At 40.4% G+C, this 20,435-nt stretch overlaps 1 protein-coding gene across 1 annotated transcript in view; it reads right to left on the bottom strand.

The window, feature by feature from the left end:
* The window catches only part of CDK5RAP2 (CDK5 regulatory subunit associated protein 2), an 80,330-nt gene that overhangs the window by 34,487 nt on the left and 25,408 nt on the right, over positions 1 to 20,435 (bottom strand). The window contains 8 exon segments of the mRNA XM_062640308.1: positions 1,029 to 1,216; positions 1,830 to 1,877; positions 2,567 to 2,662; positions 6,723 to 6,851; positions 8,462 to 8,577; positions 10,150 to 10,280; positions 14,410 to 14,507; positions 20,208 to 20,381. Coding sequence (XP_062496292.1) covers positions 1,029 to 1,216; positions 1,830 to 1,877; positions 2,567 to 2,662; positions 6,723 to 6,851; positions 8,462 to 8,577; positions 10,150 to 10,280; positions 14,410 to 14,507; positions 20,208 to 20,381 — 980 coding nt within the window.

The raw sequence follows: 20,435 nt of genomic DNA, 5'->3' as shown, positions 1-20,435 counted from the left end.
TATGGGTAGCTGAAAGAACAGTACTGAAAGGCACTGAAAAAAGTCACATAATATACTGTACACAGTTATTACAGTGGGGAAAGGAAAGGGAAAGGGAAAGGGAAAGGGAAAGGGAAAGGGAAAGGGAAAGGGAAAGGGAAAGGGAAAGGGAAAAGAAGGGAAGGAAAATGAGAATGGATATCCACAAAAGCTCTGTTTTCAACCAGATTCAGTGGTGTAAGCATGAAATTGGGGGAAACAAAACTAGTCAGGCTGTGGTTTTTCTATACATTCTTGCTTGGTGTGGTCCACTTCCTATGGAAATGAGCATTTCGGCTGAAAACTGATCAAACCATAGTGTAACACACACTTGAGAAACATGGATTACACAAGGGTTTCTATAGATTCAGTTACACAAGCATTTTCTCCTGCATGAAAAGTGACCTAAGTACTTACTATATGGCTCATCTCAGCACAGTCCTACAAGCAGTTACACTGGAGTAACCAACCAGTCAATCACAGGACACAGGCCCAGACTCCCTAAACTGCACACATAGAGCAAACCTCTGTCCGAGCAGCTTAGATGAAACAGCAAAGGCCACAAAGCATACAGTAATGTCCATTCAGAATTAACCTTGTAAAACAACCCTTGTCACTCCAGTTCCTCCATCCTCACTTCCTTACCTGTAATTCTTACAGCAGAGAAGTGCTGTCTCCTCCATCATAATGCCTTTCACTAACACCTATCTGTGGCCTTTCACACTGCTAGAGCACATCCTGAAAACTGCTGGTTCCTATGGTAAAATTCCCTCTATCAGGAACTTTGGAGAAGTTTTTTTCTTGTAATGGGTTTTTCTCAAGGATTTCTACTGATAGTACGTTTCCTAATGACTTAATTGCATGATAGACTAAAATGGCTCTGAAAGTGCCTTGTCAATCTCTCAGGTAAATTAGACAGTGCCATTATCTAAATTCACTTTAGCAAAATGACTTTATTCTCTTCTCAAATAGAAATACTGTCAAAAGCAGTGCATATCCCTCATACTTACGTAGATTCCAATACAGATGTTCTCTTTTCTCTTAGCAGAGATGTGAGCAAATCATCTTCTGTTTCATGTTCACTCATTCCCATTCTGCCCAAGTGTTTGCCAGGTGTATCATGTTCAAATTGAAGCTTATGTGGACTCCTATAATGTCTGTCTGTGCAGAAACTCTCTGAATAGCCTGATGGAGTTATCTGTTAAAAAATTGCCAACATTTTCTTATTACACAGGTATGTAATGCTCTATTAAATTCAGGGCTGTAATCTTTTTGTAATCAGGTTTTGTAATTCCTGATGCTTTTTATCTACATTAAGAAGCATCCACAGACATTTCACTTACTATTTATTAATAGAAAAACTAATTAACATCTATTCCATACAATTAATTCACAGTGATCAGTTGTTTCATAAATAGTAAGTAGATTTCCCTGAAGGTCTTTATCTATGAAGGGGTATGAAACTTCTGGAATGTTGTCTGTAGATTGGAGCTAACTTTTTATTAGTTCCTCTTAGAATCAGCTGTCTTTATAGCACAGATTCTGTCCTGGGATCTCCAGATAAAAGCCCCGATGGCCAGGACAAGATGAAGCTTGAAGTACTTACAACTTCTTATATGCAACACCATAGACATGTCTTAGCAAATTTTTACATGGGATCTCTCCAGTAATTCAACCTCATTTAAATCAATTAAAGTCTTCAAAGAGAATTCACACTGGGCCCATTTGGATACAATTTCTATCAGCAGATAACAGCAACATGAGATTAAGATGCTTAAGAGTCAAGAGAACCTTTACAATACATCACTTACCTGTTTATCCACTTCACAAGGGAAATCCAAAGATACCTGAAGGCATACCTAGTAAACAGAGGAACGCAGAAATCACACATTACAAACAGAACACCATTATTCTTCATGATTACTAACCAAAATGCCCCATTTTGTGTCATATTTTAGCCTGTTTCAACTTTTAAACCAGAAAGGATCACCTTTATTTGCACTTTATGATCCTCTAAAGTCCCTTGCAACCTGGATTATTTGATGATTCCATGATGCTTTCTATTACATTGCATTTAAGTGATAGAATAAGAGGACAGCAGTTTCCTGTATGCATGAAAATGTAGTCATCAAATAATCAAGACATCAAGTATTTCAACCGTGAAGAAGGATCTACAGCATTTTTTCCTCAATCATAGCAAGCGAACCTTATACAATTTGAACTACAGGCCTGACTGCAGTGGAGGCTGAAGATCAGTCTGTGTGTATGCAAAGAAACAACTTCAAGGGACTGTCATCCCCATTAAGGAAGATTATGACTCAAACAAGAGAAAACAAGGACCAGAACAAAACCTGTCCTGACTGCAGAAGCCTAGCAGCAGAAAAAGCTTTCAGAACCTCTTTAGGATAACGATTAGTTGAAAGCAAAATCAGATACCAAGAGAAGTATGCTTTGTTTGCAAAAGACTGTGTTCTGAGAAAATCAGAACTTCTAAAGACATGCAGAGAGAAGAGCACTTTAACATAATGGACCCAGAGTGGAGCCCTACCTGACTGACCCTCTCAGAAAACTGGCTGTTCTGCATCTTCCTGGCATTGTCACCGCCTTCAGTCTGCATCACAGGCTCCTCTGTTGTTTCAAGATGCTACACAAAGTATGGAATGATGTGAAAATGTAGCACAACAAAAAAATACCGTGATATGAAACATGCATAAATAAGTCAGTGATATGTCTTAAAAGAAAAATAAGAAATGGCTGCAATACAAAGTAACAAACACTGAATTAGGTTTCTTCAACAAGATCAAAGAATATTAACACAGACCCAGGAACAATTCATCTTCAACACAGTGAAACTTTGTCTTATACATTCCTTCATTTATATTTAACCCTTTCTCCTCAGAGTTTACAAAGAACATAAAAACCTTCTGGGAAACGATCTGTCTCTTCATGTTCTCACTCTGCCTATTTTATTCTTCAATTTCCAGAATGTATTTCCATTTGGTACACGATTCATGCTCCAGCATCCAAAACATAGATGCTTTTAAAACAAAGCACATGTAGCTTGCTAGACAGTAAGAAGATTTCCTATAACACTTCAAGTTACAATCTGCTGCATCTTGCCCAAATGTGCCAATCTGTAGCAAATGGTGCCAAATCATCTTTTTTCTACTTATTTTCCATGAGACCAAATCCATGGCCCACCACTAATAATTCCTGAGCAAAAAAGGAGGAAAACTCAGCCTTTTTAGTAGCAGAACCGAAGCTCCTGACATCAGCATTACTGGCAGGAAGGCGAGAATCCCTTTGGTTTGCTGGATAGAATCACAGAATGGTTGGGTTGGAAGGGACCTTAAAGCTCATCCAGTTCCAACCCCCTGCCACAGGCAGGGACACCTTCCACTAGAGCAGCTTGCTCCAAGTCCCTGTGTCCAACCTGGCCTTGAACACTGCCAGGGATGGGGCAGCCACAGCTTCTCTGGGAACCCTGTGCCAGTGCCTCAGCACCCTTCTTTCTTCCTTATGTCTGATCTAAACCTCCCCTCTCTTCAGATTTTTTGCTGCTAAAATCTCATTAAATAGTAGAAACATGCAAAAGTGACAGTGAACATTAAAGATGCTGTGTCTAAAATGCCTAAACCATAGTAGGATACAGCACTAACAGAGGATTCAAACCTGCATTATTAGTGTTAAAGCATTTGTAGCAATAGTATAGCACCTCTGGGTTTAACAGTCGTATTTTGGTGTGACTTGGGTGAAAGAAAAATGACCTTAAGACAAGGAAAACAGAATCTTGAGCATAGTTACAGAAAATGGAGTTTATAGGCAGAGAGATTCAGAAGACGGACTGGAAGGAAAGAAGCTGGTGCCTAGGGGTCGTGCATGTGATATTTATAGCTTTGAGGGATGTACAGCACAGGGCTGAAACTTATGGCAGGAAAAGAGAAACCTGCTTCCCCTGTACCACATGCTGGAAAGTCTCAGCTCACAGCATGGCAGTGCAACCACAGGAAAGCAGGATTCTGCAAGGGGCATAAGTTTTCCTTCTTAAGGACAGTGGGCATTGAATGCCTGCATAGGGTTTGAGTTTTAATTGAGTATGCAGAGAACGTATTCACATATATATGTGTGTGTGTATATATATATACATATGAAATAAATGAGAAAAGCCTTATCTTCCTATCCCTCCACTATTAGCAGCTCTAATGGTTTAAAGTATGAATTTTAAAAGGCAGAAACCGGATGGTGCAGCATATTGATATATTTGCCTCTTGCTATTAAAAATCTATATTGAAAACTAACTTCCACCTCGTGATTGAATTATTTTGGTATCTGCACTCAGACTTGGTTTTCTAGGACAGCACAAAGTAAAGACCAACTGAAAAGTGGAGGAAGACACAGCCAGGATTCTGGTATCTAGCAAGGGCATGCATTATAAGATCTTTTTGTTGTACTCACGGGATGCCAAAGGTGCAGTAATTTTAGCTATTATAAAGAAAACTGCTAAGGTTTAATCTTCCATGTGTAGATTCAGGACAACCCTTACACTTGTGTATTAAAAATAAACTTATTTTCACATACACCTTTACCCACCCAATGCAACTCCTTTTTATACCTCAGCATTTATTTAGTATAGGCTTTTCCCAGGCCAGTATTTGGTTTAATAAGTGATGATACTTAGACTGAAACTATTACACAGGACCACTGGGTTATAGAACACCGTTATAACAAACGACTGCGATTTGAGCCCGGTCCTGTGGCTGAGATGCTGGAAAGAAACTTGCTGGGCTCTAAGGAATACAACCATAATATTAAAAGAAAATAAGTGTCCTAAGGCCAGGAAAAGAAAAAAAGCCTACCCAGAATAAGCTGCTGTTTAAAGTATTTCCTTGGAGACTAAAAACCTTGAGAATGTTTCTCCTAAATGAACCACTGATATGCTTGGTTTGCAAAGATCCCTGGAGCCCTGAAGGCTGAAATCACTGAGGCTGCTTCTCTCTGAGAAAGCAGATGTTCAGAGGACAGTACAGCAACAACCTTTTTCTCTCCTCCTTCTCCCTCCTAACATGAACATTGAGCCAAGACACAGAGTCCTAGGGGCTGTCAGACCTTAGGGAGATGCCCTTCAGAGGCACCAACATGCAGCTTCATCTTCCCTTGTGCTTTGAAGCCAGGGAAGAAGCCAAAGGAAAAGAAAGATGGGTACATTGTAAGAACCAGAGTAGCATACATCTTCCTGTGCCTGTCCAAATCCCTCATATAGCACATACGTTACTGTCAGTTCAGCACTACCTGCCAGCAAATTCAAGCCCAAAATACACATGAAAACTAGAACTTAGGGGGTTTTGACAATGGTTATTAAGATGCAAAACACACCGCTGTCACAAGCCATAGCCCGAAATCCAGGTTGCCATTTATTGTCAAGACTGATCAAATGATACTTTTTAAACTAAATACTTAATTATAGCTCCTTTCACTTTTGAGCTCCATAGTGATATTAGCATTCTGGCATAGTTAAAATGGCTAAAATACCCTATTTTATTTTCCTATTTCCTTTACTAGAATGTTGAGGTTTATTTGTATTTTAGAAGCTTCACTCTGTCATTCTACATCTAATTTCATGTAGACAGCTTCTTAAGGAAGTAGCCCTACATGTACTTTTCATGCTGAGACAAACACAGGAGCACACAGTATCTTGTCAGGATAATCTTTATTACACAGGACAGAGCATCTTTGGTTTAATTATGGCATCAGTGGGAGTGCAGCACCCTCTGTAGGGTAAAGAGGCAAACTGCTGCACGTATTCATCTATAGAAAGTGCAGATTGCCCACAAGCTTTTCATGCAAAGCTATTACAGGAAGATGTAATTCATTATTTTGATAAAAGCTATGGCATCTCTAAAGGTCAATCTATGATTTAAAACATATTTCAATTAAAGGTAGCACCAGCATGGCTTCAAACTGAAAAAGCACGAGTATTTTGTGACTAGAGGCTAGAAGGTTCACTAGAATCTACCAGAGCCTCCTTCACCATTCACACCCAGCAATCCAGGACCCAAAATGCTTCCCACTGGAATTATTTTGCCAAGACACCTTCTTCCCTACAGCTAAAACAAGTCTTAGTTTTGGGCTAAAGAATGAAACACCCAGCAATGATTATTTCCTTGCACCTCTCTGCAATATACCACATGCTGGCCGGTTCTCCATATACTTCTATACTCTATATGGAGGAACAGCCAAGTATCTGAGTGACCTGAAGTGCTCTTCTCTCTTTTTTGGCTACAGTGAGCTCTCGTTTTGTAGATGCAGAGGAGATAAGAACAGAATTAGATACAGCATCAGAATGATTCTTGAACAGTAGACAAGCACACATAACTAAAATGTTATACACGATACTGCTTTCTTTGTCAATTTAACGATTTCCTCCCCTTTCAATTGATAAAATGAATACATCACACCCCCAAGTAATATTTCCACGTGTATTTTGTTTCCTTAGAATTAACTTGACACATCACGGAACACTTGTATGGAGCTCACTCTCTGTTGTGCTAACATCTTAAAGTCGCTTACATCATTAATTTCAGAAGCTATTATAAGGCATTAGCAAGGCCTGAGGGGTTTACACTCATTTTGTATTGATGTAAACGACTCCACAAGGTGTATCAGATGTAAGAGTCAGATTCACTACTTTAATAGAGAAAACCTACCTCACTGTGGTTTAGTATTTTTAGTGCTTCCGTCCCTTTAGAGTCTGTTGTACAAAGTCCAAGCTGCTTTTTCTTAAGTTCTTGATTAATTGACTGCAGATCCTTAACCATCAAGAGAAGGTCAGCAACCTAAATAATCAAAGGAAGAACAAACAGAACTGGTAACATCCATACTAGTATGAAAACAAATGAAGATATATAAATCTCCAGCTAAATCTAAACTGCAGAGTTGGGAAGGCTGAGTTTCTATACCTGCTCATGAGGCAATCTCCCTAAGTATGAAAACATGGTTATGTATTTGTGAGTTCAAGAAATCTTAACTTGTAAGGCCATAGTTTCCAACCATGTTATTAAGTTGAGGTACCACGTTTCACAACTCGGCAGCAAGAAGAAACCTGAGGGCACCTCACACCAACAAACTGATTTGAGAAGAAACATTTTAGTGCAAGGGAAACGAGCATTACAGGGAAATAGCAGCATTCAGAAACAGCCTTGTTCTATCTCAAACACCCTTTATAACCACTATAATTCCGGGTAGTTTCACAGGACAACCATGTTCAAAGCTCTTGAACAGACATTACTGTCACAGAGTAATGTAGACTCAAGAATCACTGAACGGTTCAGGTTAGAAGGGACCTTAAGATCACCTAGTTCCAACCCCCCTGCAATGGACAGGGACACCTCACACTAGACCAGGTTGCTCCAAGTCCCGTCCAACCTGGCCTTGAACACTGCCAAGGCAGAAGACAACATCTGCAGAAGAAAGTGGAATGTCTTTATTAGACCAACTGAAATACTTGGGGAAACAGACCAGCTTTCAAGCATAGAAACCATTTTTCAAGTAAGAAATGGTTTATAAACCATAAACTCTTTTGCTAATGAGCATCCCTGAACGTACTGAAGGGAATATGTTCAGAGATAAAAGTGGTATAACCCCAGAATGGGACTGGGACACAATCTGGGGCTCTGTTTTTTGAAACCTGTTCAGTGTAAGGCAAACTTCTTCCCTTCGATTACCCACCCCCAGATTCTGAACGCCTGCCTACAATTCAGCTGGCCATAAGAAATGTAAAACTTGATTTATGTTCACTCCTAAACAGCCATAATCAAAGTAATTCTTTATCATCAACGGGTGCATGGATCGGAGGTCACTGCACAGGATAAGTAACAAGTTTCTGAACTGCAATACTGATTTACTGGCTGACAATGGTCTGCACATTTAATCTCTGTGTATTTCAGATATCCTTATGTAGAATGGAGAGAACATTAACGTACCTCATGGTTATTTTATAACATGCCATATTTACCAAAAGACTTGCAAATCCTGGGATGGAGTATGCTATAGAGAAGTAGAAATTACAGACACCACTAACACTTTCGTGATTAATAAAGGTGCATGAAATACACGTCATAGGATTCTTAATGCACAAACCTTTCTTTGGAGGTACTTCATGATCACTAAAATATGGTACTGAGTCTGAAACAACTTTAACCCAAGCGTCTATCATAAAACCTTTGCAGCAAGCCAGCTATCTTTCAGCTGATTCTGAAGCTTATGTGGTGGAACAAAGACTAAATAGTTCATAAAAGGCGGATCACAAACCACAGAGATGAAAACTTCAAATCCTTTCAGGACTACCCAACCGTACCTAAATAAACCTTTTTGAGAGAGATACACAGACTCTAAAAGAAGCAGAATTAAGCCATTAGAAATAGTAAATAATAGAAGAGATCAATACCTTTTCCTTAAGTTCTTCAAGAGACAGATGGTCTATCTGTGGGCATAAATGATCTTTCTCTCTTAAACAGATACTCATATAAGATGTTTGATCGCCACAGAAAGAAAGTGTTTCATCTGTCAAAATAACCAAGGATAGGAATTATATCAGGAATTATTTGCAGAGAAACACAGCATCAAATGCAAAGACAGGACTTTTCAAATAAGAACCAACTAGTAAAGTCTGTGGGAGGCCAGTTAAAATGCTTCAAACCCCAAAATAAGCTTTCTGCTTAATGGAACAGATTTTGCCCTCATATCTCTTTGTGCCGCTGACACGCAGACAGGCTCTGTTTTCTGGGGCTCTATTTTCTGTGGTTATCGGGATGAGTTCTGAATTATAATTTGCATATTTAGCATTACAATTAGGAATAATTTTTAGGGAGGAGCAGGAAGGCACGAATAGTTATTCTGGTTTAACCATCTTTTCACAAACACAAACACGAGGCCTCAAGGTGAAAAGCCAGGTTAGACAGTGACTGAACTGAGTTTGCTTTGGGGTCAAAAGATTGCATTAATTAAATGGAGCATAGTTACCTATGCATTTCCTCTCTAAATGCAGGAATGATTTGTTATGTTTCAATAAACACCTGTTCATTTACACTATAGATGACAGCTAATTCTATAAATACATCTCATTAGATAGAGAGAAAGCGTATTTAAATTAGGACAGAGGAGACATCCAAATCCTCTTCCCACCTCTGACACTGATCCTGTGGCTGCTGCAAAGACCCAGAGCTTCACAAATGATTCCTAATGTTCAGAGCTTTTATTCCTACCAGCTTCACCCTCAGCACAACTGCTCTGGGAAGCCAGGAGTATCCCCAAGACCCTTTTGCCTACCCTAGTTCATCATCTCTGTGCTGCTGAGATTGGAAACTGCAACAGCAGAAGCTTACCTTTTGTCACCTAGCATAGCTGTCAAGAGAGTGATGCTAAAATTGAAAATCTAAGTTGAAAGGGGTAATTGAATAGGCTCTACTGTTATTTATATATCCCCTCATGAATAAAACAGATACCTCTGTACAGATGCAGTAAACTATATTTAACTATGTCCACTTCAATTATTCTTTTCTATATCTAAGTATATCCTAAAAACACATCCAAAGAAGTGCAATATAAAAGCCAGAAGATAAGATATATTTAAAAGCTCTACTATTTATGAGTTACAAAGTAAAACCTCTGGCTATTTCTTCTTTCTCTGGAAGCACTTCAGGTAGGAGGAGTTTAGCCATTTCCTGAGACAAGCTCTTTACCAAGTGCTGTGAAATAATTACATTCCATGGCCAGAAAGTGATCCCATGGCCACAACTTCACTTAAAGGCAGGAATCTCTGACTCCTGAAGAAAACAGTAAATTCTATGGGTTCAAAATTGTAGGCAGCTTGAAATGATCACTGCAGTAGAATTGCCATGGAATTACTAACATTTGCTGCACAGAAAGAGCAAAGCTGTCCCTCTGTATATACCCTGATTGCTCAAAGACATTCTGTTACAAATCTTCCACGTAATTTTCAGTATAGAAAGCTGCACAAAAGTCTTTTCCCACATTTTTCTTCTCTCAAACGTTTCTTCTCCATCACAGCAAACTGTAATAAAACCAGTTTTGTGCAAGCAGATCAAGGAAAGGGATGAGCTGCTGTATACAGACCTTGTCGGGTTTTAATGTCCTTAATCTGATCTTCTAAGATCTTCTGGAGATTCCGATTATCTAAAACAGCTTCTTCTAGTTGCTTTCTCAACATGAAAATGTTGTTCAGTTCCATTTGCAAGCTATTTATACTAAAGAAACGGAGAAAAAACAATCTTCAATATTCAATTTAAAACATTTTGTTGTGGATCTCAGCATGTTTTATACATAGGCGCTTCCACACAGAGCCTGTTTCCCATTAAGCCATCACTGGTTTTCATCACACAGTTACAGCATTTTGATACATAGGCACAAACAAATCTCTGTATTGAAAGACGAGATTAAAAGTTTACATATATGACTTTATCTTGCTGTTTGGAGCTGTGCTGCTTCTATGTCAGCTTCAACAGATATATTCCACCAGCCAAGTGCTGTGTAATTCTACTTGAGGTAGATCACAACTGCTAACTTCTGAAAAGTCCTGGGTTCAGCAGTAGCAGTCGTTTTTCTCCTTCTTAGTAGCTGGTGCAGTGCTGTGGTTTTGACTTTCAGCCTGGGAACAGTGCTGATAACACCGCTGGTTTTAGTTGTTGCTTGGTAATGTTTACTCTGACCAAGGACTTTGTGAGTCTCATTCTCTGCCAGGGAGAAGGGGAAGCCGGGAGGAAGCAGAGAGAGGAAACCTGAGCCAAGCTAGCCAAAGAGGTATTCCATACCACAGCACGTCATGCCCAGGAGGTAAAACGGGGGGCAGTTACCCGGAAGGGCGAGATCACTGTTTGGGGTCAGGCTGGGTATGGGTCGGCGGGTGGTGAGCGGTTGTATTCTCTTCTCTTGTTATTTCCCTTATCATTATTACCATTGGTGGTAGCAGCAGTGGTTTGTGTTATACCTTAGTTACTGGACTGTTCTTGTCTCAACCCATGGGAGTCACATTCTGTCCACTCTCCTGCCCATCCCTCCAGGAGCAGGGGGAGGAACAGGGGTGGGGAGTGAGTGAGCGGCTGCATGGTTCTGATTTACAGCTGGGCTTAAACCACGACAATGCCCCAAAATACCATTATCACATAATATTGATGGCTCTGTGCATTCCATGATATGGTGACCATGGAAACTTTGTTCCCTTCCCATACTATACTATACAGTCTAATGCTCCACTTAAGATAAACCGAAAAGATCATGTTTCATTGAAAACATGACCCAGACATAACTGTTTTATTCCTTCATTTATCCAACAGGCTGTAAAAGGACTTTTTAAGGTCTAATCATCTCAATTATCTCAAGATACACAGATTATAATTTGTTAAGGTAAAATAATTCTTTAAGCTGCTTCATTGCAAAGTGGCCACTGAGGCTCTTACGTGAGCATCAGCCACTGTCCTCAGCGTCAGCACCTCTGGCTGCCCTTTGCTGTATCTTCCCCAAACTCTTCAAGGATACCAATTCAGTTCTGATCAGTCCCTAAAAAGACTTAAATACACTAAAAACTGAAATTGTAATATGAAATAAAGTGGATTTAGTAACAAATTCAGTGTTACTGAACTCATAGCATTATTTACTTCACTCAGAACTTCACTGCTTGAAGATAAATTACGCTGCTGTCGAATTTCCAAGCCGCAGCACTAAATGCCAGAGAATTCAGGAATCTTTACAACAGATTTAAATCCATCTTAGAGGAGACTCTACAGTAACATCCAGCACATCATACTCATGTGAAAATAACAGCATATTGTAGAAACACATTCATTAACAGGCAGCATGTATGAAAAGCCTCAGTCTGTCTTCTGACATGACTCGTGTCACTGTTTCCAGCACAAGAAACTACTGCTGTAACCAATCCTCCCTCCTTCAAGAGGATCTTTGAAGAGAGAGCTCTCTTAAATGCTCAGCAAAAAAATTAAGAATCAAACCAACCCCACACATTATGAGAAGCTAAGTAAGCACATTTCCTCCTTTTCATGAGCTAAAGGTTTTATAAGAGAAAGCATTTATTTCCCGCTTGAAGAGACACAAAATGTCTTGGTCCTGACATCCAGTAGCTTAGTTTGAAAAATAACCATCCAGGTTGCTTAAAATAAATAACGCCTAAAAGAAGATATGTCAGCAAGAAAACAGATGTTTGCCTAAAATCCGTGGCACTGCTGATGGCAATTACACAAATGAGGAAGTGGAATTTATCTGCAGGGCTTGCTTATCAACTACCCAGAACTCTGGGGGGGTCAACTCTTCCTTGATGGGATTAACAGCACATCTCAGCCCACAAAACTATGAGGAGGAGACGTAAGACAACCTGCCTCCAGCTTCCAGCTCTGCTGCTGAATCACTGCACACCCTCTGCAAATCGCTGCTCTGTGCATCCTATAACTCAATGGCAAGAAAACAAAACTAATGATCCTGCTCCTAATTCTACAGAAGTTAATTGCAAAACTCCTATTACCCTAATGATTATAACTACAGTTATCATTTTCCTCATTTGAAAGGTATTCTAAGAAAAATTAGTATCAGAGCTATACTATTTTGTTGTCATCACTCTGAAGTGTTGACAACCACCTTACCCACAGAACACATTTCAAAGTCAGGTCCCACCTTCTTTATAAGACACTAAAACCAACTGACTTGTTCCTTCTTTTGGTGACTGTTCAACAGAAAAGTCACAAAATATATTGCTCTTTTCCCAGAGAGAAGAAATAAAGTCCATACAGCAGCCTCATAGCAGCCTTCCAGTACCCTCATAGCAGCCTTCCAGTATCTGAAGGGGGCCTATAGGGACGCTGGGGAGGGACGCTTCATTAGGGACTGTAGTGATAGGACAAGGGGTAATGGGTTAAAACTTAAACAGGGGAAGTTTAGATTGCATATAAGGAGGAAATTCTATCCTGTTAGGGTGGTGAGGCACTGGAAGAGGTTGCACAGGGAGGTTGTGAATGCTCCATCCCTGGCAGTGCTCAAGACCGGGCTGGACGAGGCCTTGGGTGATATGGTTTAGTGTGAGGTGTCCCTGCCCATGGCAGGGGGGTTGGAACTTGATGATCTTAAGGTCCTTTCCAACCCTAACTATTCTATGATTCTATGATCATAGAATCATAGAATCCCAGACTGGTTTGGGTTAAAAAGGACGTTAAGATCATCCAGCTCCAACCGCCTGCCATGGGCAGGGACACTTTACACTAGATCATGTAGCCCAAGGCTCCGTCCAACCTGGCCGTGAACACTGCCAGGGATGCAGCATTTACCACTATTTGGGCACCCTGTGCCAGCGCCTCACCACCCTCACGGGGAAGAACTTCTTCCTTATATCTAACCTGAACTCCCCTTGTTTCAGTTTGAACCCATAATCTGACTTCTATCACTGTTTCTAAGGAAAAAGACTCTGGTACTTGGAACAGCTTCCAAGCTGTGTCCAAGCACAAGCTGGCATTATAATTAATGTGCTTAATTCAAACACCAGATCTCACCCACTCTAGTGCTATTCATTTCATGGTTTCCAAACAGTAGTGGACTATAAACCAACTGCAAAACACAAACACACATCCCCACAAAGCTGGCAGGTAAAAGCCATTGCTTTCAGGCAGGGAGAGCCAGAGGCAGCTCCGTAAATACTGTCAAAACCAAGTTATTTGTAATCATAAAAGTAATTTTTTTATCTAAAACACTTACATTTATTTTTCCTAAAGGCTAAGAATTGTCTTTATTTTACCCTAACGCGTCCTCCTCAGATGCCAAGCAATAACAGGCTACAAAGTAGGCCACAGACTCCTTTCTAAAATGTTGTATTCTTTGATTCTCAAAGGTTAAAAAACACTTGCTCTGCCATACTTCTGAATGCCTTACACTGAAGGCATACTACGCAAACTTCAATTACTCTGTTTTGTTTAACCTTGTGGTTAAAGAAATCTTACTGGCTTATGTTCTCATCAAAATCCTCACAGTGTTACATTTAAGACAAGCATTATCTGTATTTCAGGAGTAAAACACAAGAAACCATCCAGCACCCAAAAGTTCACTGTGACTTGCTTTTCCCCCCCTCTATTCCAACACAGCTGACTCCTGGAAACCCAAGCTGTTTGCTTTGGTAGGTAAATGGAAATGTGGCTCCTCTGACATTTCATTCCAAACACAAATATTTTCAGGAACATTAGGTAATTTACATAACAGAACCTCACTTACACAAATATTTCTCTTTTACAGCTCATTTTACCCTTATGAACACCTGACAGGTACAAACTTCTGCCTTTTGCCCTTTGAGTTTAGATTATCCACCACAATAGAAACAGTACTCACCTATCCGACTCTCTGAAGGTCTTCACTAGCGTAGAATAAATATTTTGTTCTTTTCTTAAAGCAAGCATCAGCTTTTCATATTCAGCTTCTTTATTTTCCTGGATTAAAACAAGAACATACTGAGCTTACAGTGTTAGTTTTAAGTCTGCGCATCTACAACTGTGTGTGCACCTGTGTCCTGAAGAAAATGTGAAATAAGTACAGTTCAAATCTGCTGAACAGGACTGTCCACCTCCAAAGCCTAATCTGAACCTGGAAACTGCTCATGATACTTAAAACCAACCATTATTAAAGGAGGAAAAATACTGCTTCACTATTTCCTTATTATGAGTCACGGATCCAAACAGTGGTTTAACATTTTTATCACAGAATCCCAGATTGCTTTGTGTTGGAAGGGATCTTGAAGCTCATCCAGTTCCAACCCCTGCCTCGGGCAGGGACACCTTCCGCTAGAGCAGCTTGCTCCAAGCCCCTGGGTCCAACCTGGCCTTGAACACTGCCAGGGATGGGGCAGCCACAGCTTCTCTGGGCACCCTGTGCCAGCGCCTCAGCACCCTCACAGGGAAGAGCTTCTGCCTAAGAGCTCAGCTCAGTCTCCCCTCTGGCAGGTAAAAGCCATTCCCCCTGTCTTGTCCCTACAGGCCCTTGTCCAAAGCCCCTCTCCAGGTTTCCTGTAGCCCCTTCAATTGCTGGAGCTGCTCCAAGGTCACCCCTTAAGAAGCCTTCTCCAAACTGGCCCAGCCCAGCTCTGGCTGCAGTCTAAAAAGAAACCCCCCAACCCAAGCATCCTCACTTCCAGTTTACAACTCAAAAACCCAGGAAAACCTGGCAGGAGTAGAAGGGGGAGAAGGTAAAGCAGACAAACCCAAGCTCCAAGCACACGCTTTACAACATTGTCCTAACAGTCCTCTCTGCGCTCTGGATAAAACTGGCTTTCTTTGAGGGAAAGGTTCCTGCAAATTCTGTTCCATTTCTGAACAAAAAGGACTCTATCGAGCCGACAAATAAAGGATGAACGTGTCAGATTCATTCGTTGAGTCAGCTTTCTGCACGCTCAGCTGGGTCACTGCAAGCTGCTGCTTTACTTGTGCAAAGAAAAGACAATTGTTTACCTGCAGTCTTGCTCACAGACTGTATTATTATTATGTGAATAAATCCAGACACTCATGCTTCATTCTCAGTAAGGAACCACTGATTTCCCCAAGATCTTTTCACTCCAAAACAACAGCACGTTCCCTTTTCCAGCGGGAGACAAAAAATGCAGCTATTTAATGGAATATTTGCTTGCACTTATTACATAAAATACCTAAGAAAGCTATCTCAGAAGAGAAAATACTGGGATAGTTATAGCAAATTTAGCTGTATTAATGTCAGACACCTATATTCTGCCTGTGTTTGAAGAACAGTTTTGCTTCTCTCACTTTTCTCTTTTGACTGAAAGCTGAAAGGAAGAACAAAAAAGTGCCACAGCTCAGGTGGAATCTCAGCTAAGGAAACTCTCGAGAGATACTAAATCATTAGTGAACAGATCATTAACGAGGAAGAAATCTACACCCAGGAGTGTGAAGCAGCTGTTATTACTCCAACTGCAATTCCTAAGGAAGGGATCTGGACAAAAACAGAGCTCCAATAAAACCTCGTTAAATCACACTAATGATGCAAAGACTCTGTTAATTTGGGGGAAAAAAAACAGTATTCTGCAAAGCAAACAGCACAAAAGCAAGGACAACTGTTGTTTACTTTTCATTATTTACACTCAGATTTCACAGTATGCTGGCAAATATGGTAAATAATATTCTGCAAGTGTAATCAGGTTTGGATCAAATTACTGCTACGTGTCAGATCCTACCGCAGAGCAAGTACCATCCACCACCTAACGCTACAGACTCTGACCTTGCCTTTGTGCATGTGTATCCTGTTAAACCACCGGCATTCCCAGCGGTAGCTGGAATTCTAACAAATGTTTCTAGTGAAATTGGTATATTAAATACTGTTCTACACGTGAAGTGCAAAGGCTGTGGGAAGAACTCAGAGCAGCCTTCCAATATCTGAAGGGTGCTACAAGGCTGCTGAGGAAGGACTCTTCGTCAGGGACTGCAGCCATAGCACAAGGGGTGATGGGTTCAAACTGAAACAGGGGAAGTTCAGGTTAGATAACAAGGAAGAAGTTCTTTACTGTAAGGGTGCTGAGGTGCTGGAACAGGTTGCCTAAAGAATTGGTAAATGCTCCATCCCTGGCTCCAGCCAGGTTGGACAGAGCCGTGGGCAACATGGTCTAGTGTGAGGTGTCCCTGCCCACGGCAGGGGGTTGGAACTGGATGATCTTAAGGCCCTTTCCAAGCCAAACCATTTCATGATTCATATCAAGTTTATTGTCTAGACACAGAGAGGAGCAGAACACAGCAAGGCCTTCTGCTGACTGAGTGCTGAGGAATACAGAGGCAAACTGATGGAGGCGAGTGATCTAGATCCATTTTGATGCATTAATCAAAAAACCTCACAGCAACCCCACATTAAAAAGTATGTCTTACAACCTGAATGAAGGAGTCTTAGCACGATGCTGGAATCTGAGCCTTTCAAGAACAGTCACTGAACATGAAACACAGACTGCAGTTTAACTAGGAAAAAGCTTGATCACAATGACACCGCTCAATGACGTAGCAAGCCACAGGAAGAAATAAATCTTTTGACTTAATTTAATCGGTTAACAGCCTGTTAAAAGTTCCAGTGAACTCTTCCATATGTCTGATACAAGCTCTGCAATTATTACTGAAGACACGACAGAGCCATATCCTAATTAAAAGCTCTTTCTGAAGCACTGGCAAAGTAATGTCACTGTGAAGAGTTTACGGTACACAAATTAGATAACGGTTGTCACCAGTTGTTCAGGGTCTGTGGCTGTTGTATTATCAAAGCAGTGTCATGCACAGAATGATGCTCCGGCTTCCTGTGCTGCTTTGAGAATTCACAGGTTAATTTAGTTCTACATTTGCTCCAAAATCTCAGGAAGTTCATGAAATCCTCCCTCTTTTTCCCCTGCATAACAGGAGACATGAGCTGTTTAATTCCAAATGTCACGGACTACACACAAATTAGTAAACTCTACATCCAACTAGGTAGACGTTAGGAAAATCATGAAGAGGTGTTCTTGATTTTTCAGACTCTCTCATGAATAATAAGGATGAGGAGATACAGTCTGAATATGTTTTTTTTTCCCTGTACATTATTACTGTCATTTCTAAATAAAGCGTAGGAGTGAATTACTCCAATCAACTCCCCAACGGTACACAAAACATAAGGCAGCTCTGTAACTTAAATAGACCGTAATGCTGTGGGAGTTAATGAAACATTAAACCTCTTGACACATGGTGTGAGGGAAAATGTGTTAAAGGAGATAGCTGCAAGACATCCAGGACCATATTGCAGTGAAAGATTTATATTCCCATGAAAGGAGGCAATCTAACACATTAAAGTCTATATTTAAGTCTGAAATACTAATGCTAAGCAGCAGAGGTGTAAAACACAACTTATTTTCATTAAAGGTTTCTCAAATTGTAAGCAAATTAAAAGGTTTATACCTCCATAATAAATAGGTGATTAGCAAAGTCACAAGAAGATCCAGTTGCCTCACTGAATATTCTCCTGCTTACAACAACCATCAGGATCATTCCAAAATCCCTGAAGGTTCGAGGATGATGACTGAGAGAAGACCACCACCTACACCTCATCATTGATGCTTCCATCCATCTATCAGTACTAGAACTTGGTCATTTCTTCTAGTACTGCAGTAAACTTTCTGTGTGGGCTACCATAAATGAGACAATTGCCAACAAAGATTTAAATTGTTACAGGCCACCGAGTCATATATCTAAAGAGATATAGAGAAATCAATTTAGAATTAAACCTCCTATCAGTGTGGCCCCATACTGCAGTATCACTGTGTGCAAGATTACACCTGCAACACAGCAGCACCCAGAAGCACAGCTCAAGGACTAAGCAAGAGCCACTTTGCTCAATTTCCCTGCTTTTCTCAGTAATAAAATGAACCACAGAGGTCTAAGAATCTGTGTTAGAAATAGATTTACCTAACAAATACTCCAACAAAAAGAGCTTTGTAAGGAATACTGGTTGTGAAAGAAGAGCATTAAGCACTAAACCAACTAGTTTCCAAAATTATAAGGAGTCTATTTGCAATTCTGCATTTCTTAGCTATAAAATAGACTTCATTCCAAGCCTTCATAGATGTCAGAATCAGCAGTTGCATGACTACCCCAATTATCAGTGTCCTCACATGCTCTCTCTTCAGCTTGTGACAGTGGCTCAAGAACCCACTCCCAAATTAGAAACTGTCATTTATCTTCCCTGGCCTGGCCAAGGCACCCAGCAGAGCTTTGGATGTTGGTTGCTTTAAAAATCCATCATTAAATTCAAATAAAGTAAAAAGATCTGATGAAAAGCGAGAAAGTTCTGCATCTCTCAATTCAGTTTCTTCAACTTTCAAGATCAGTGAGGCCAGAGCAGCCTGGTTTCTGTTCTCTCTGGTGGGGAGCATCCTGCTGGGCGTTTGTTGAGAGTTGGTGCAGCACTGGAAAGTCATCAGAGGCCAAAGCAGCCAATGAGAGCAGAGCTCTGGGTAATCTGTGTCCAAAACCTCCTGTTTAATATGCCAAAGCAGGTTCTTAGGGAGGTATCTTACACAGAGCTTGGGCTGCAAGGACAATGGGTTGTGATTAGGTATTGTTCACAGTCACTAAGTGAACCAGCAACAGAGAATAGATGGTGATTAGAAGGTGGGTGCTGGGTCATTAGCATGCAGGGCTTCACTTGCCCCTGTTCTCTCCCCTGGTTACATACCTGTATTGGAAGTAGGGTGTATAGTGGAAAGTTAGTGTTCGATTTTCACTGATTCTGCATGATTTTCCATCCTCCTCTGGCACAGAAGTTACGTGCGTGCACTGCAGTTTGTTTTAGAGAGTTAGAATTTCTACTCAGCCTTTCACAGACTTTATTTTCTCTGCATGTATATTCATATATACTTTGCCATACTCTGCTCTGGTACCCTGGCAACAGCACTGCAGCTCCTTTACTCTGAGCTTGTCCTATAACCTATGACTCTGTGTGCTCGCACCTACCTTGTTTAATAATAGTGCCCATAACATATTAAGCAGGTCATCACCAGTGTGTTCAGAATGTGACATAAAACAGCACTTAATGTTTCCTTTACTATTGGCTCACTTCATTTTAAACTTTGTTGAGGAAATCTCATTCATGACTGATATATTTTAAAGAAATGAAATAACAGTACATATATAGTATGTACTAGTCTAATCCTTTTTACTTTGCCTGATGCTTTTGGAGACCTTAACATATTAGGCTGCAAACACCACCAAAAAAAGACAAGAAATGTACCTCCAAAAGTAGTTCTCAATAATCTGTACAAATAAAGCACTGATGGAGTCAGCAAGTGATTTAAAAACTTCTTAACAGTACCTGTCTTATTTTAGTAAGTTTGGTGATGCCATATAAACTCCTCCAAGTACAATATCATGTATTTTTATATGGCAGACCAATACCATCACAATCATACAAATCATAAGAAGCAATTGGTAATAAAGCCACTGCTATCTTTACAGTAATACAGAACATTTGGATATGGTACTGATATGAAGGAAAACCAGCCCCTTACAGCAGTGAATTACAATGTACGTGAGTTCACACTTTCAAATCCGAAGTCCAAATTCTCTTCACTTTGAAATCAAGGTCTTTATCTGCAAATTATCAGTTATGAAAAAACTGACCTCCAACTCTCTGACTATCTTGATGATTGACTGTTGAGACTGTGCAGCACATCTTTCCTTTACTAAGCCCTCATTTTTCAGCTCAAGCTCTTCATTGGTTCTCAGAAGGTTCTTGTACTTAGTCAGGAGCTCCTGCAATTCCACATCCTTTTCTTTAACTGTTCCATCAAGTTTCTAACAAAAGAAAACAATGAGACAGTTTTACTCTAGTTTTATATTGCAAAACAG

This window comes from Pezoporus occidentalis, unplaced genomic scaffold, assembly GCF_034315485.1.
Source record: "Pezoporus occidentalis ecotype Australia unplaced genomic scaffold, CSIRO_AGI_Poc_V1 ctg64, whole genome shotgun sequence".
Taxonomy (NCBI): domain Eukaryota; kingdom Metazoa; phylum Chordata; class Aves; order Psittaciformes; family Psittacidae; genus Pezoporus; species Pezoporus occidentalis.
Note: the sequence above shows the minus strand (reverse complement) of the source record. Positions and strands in the feature narration are given on the sequence as shown.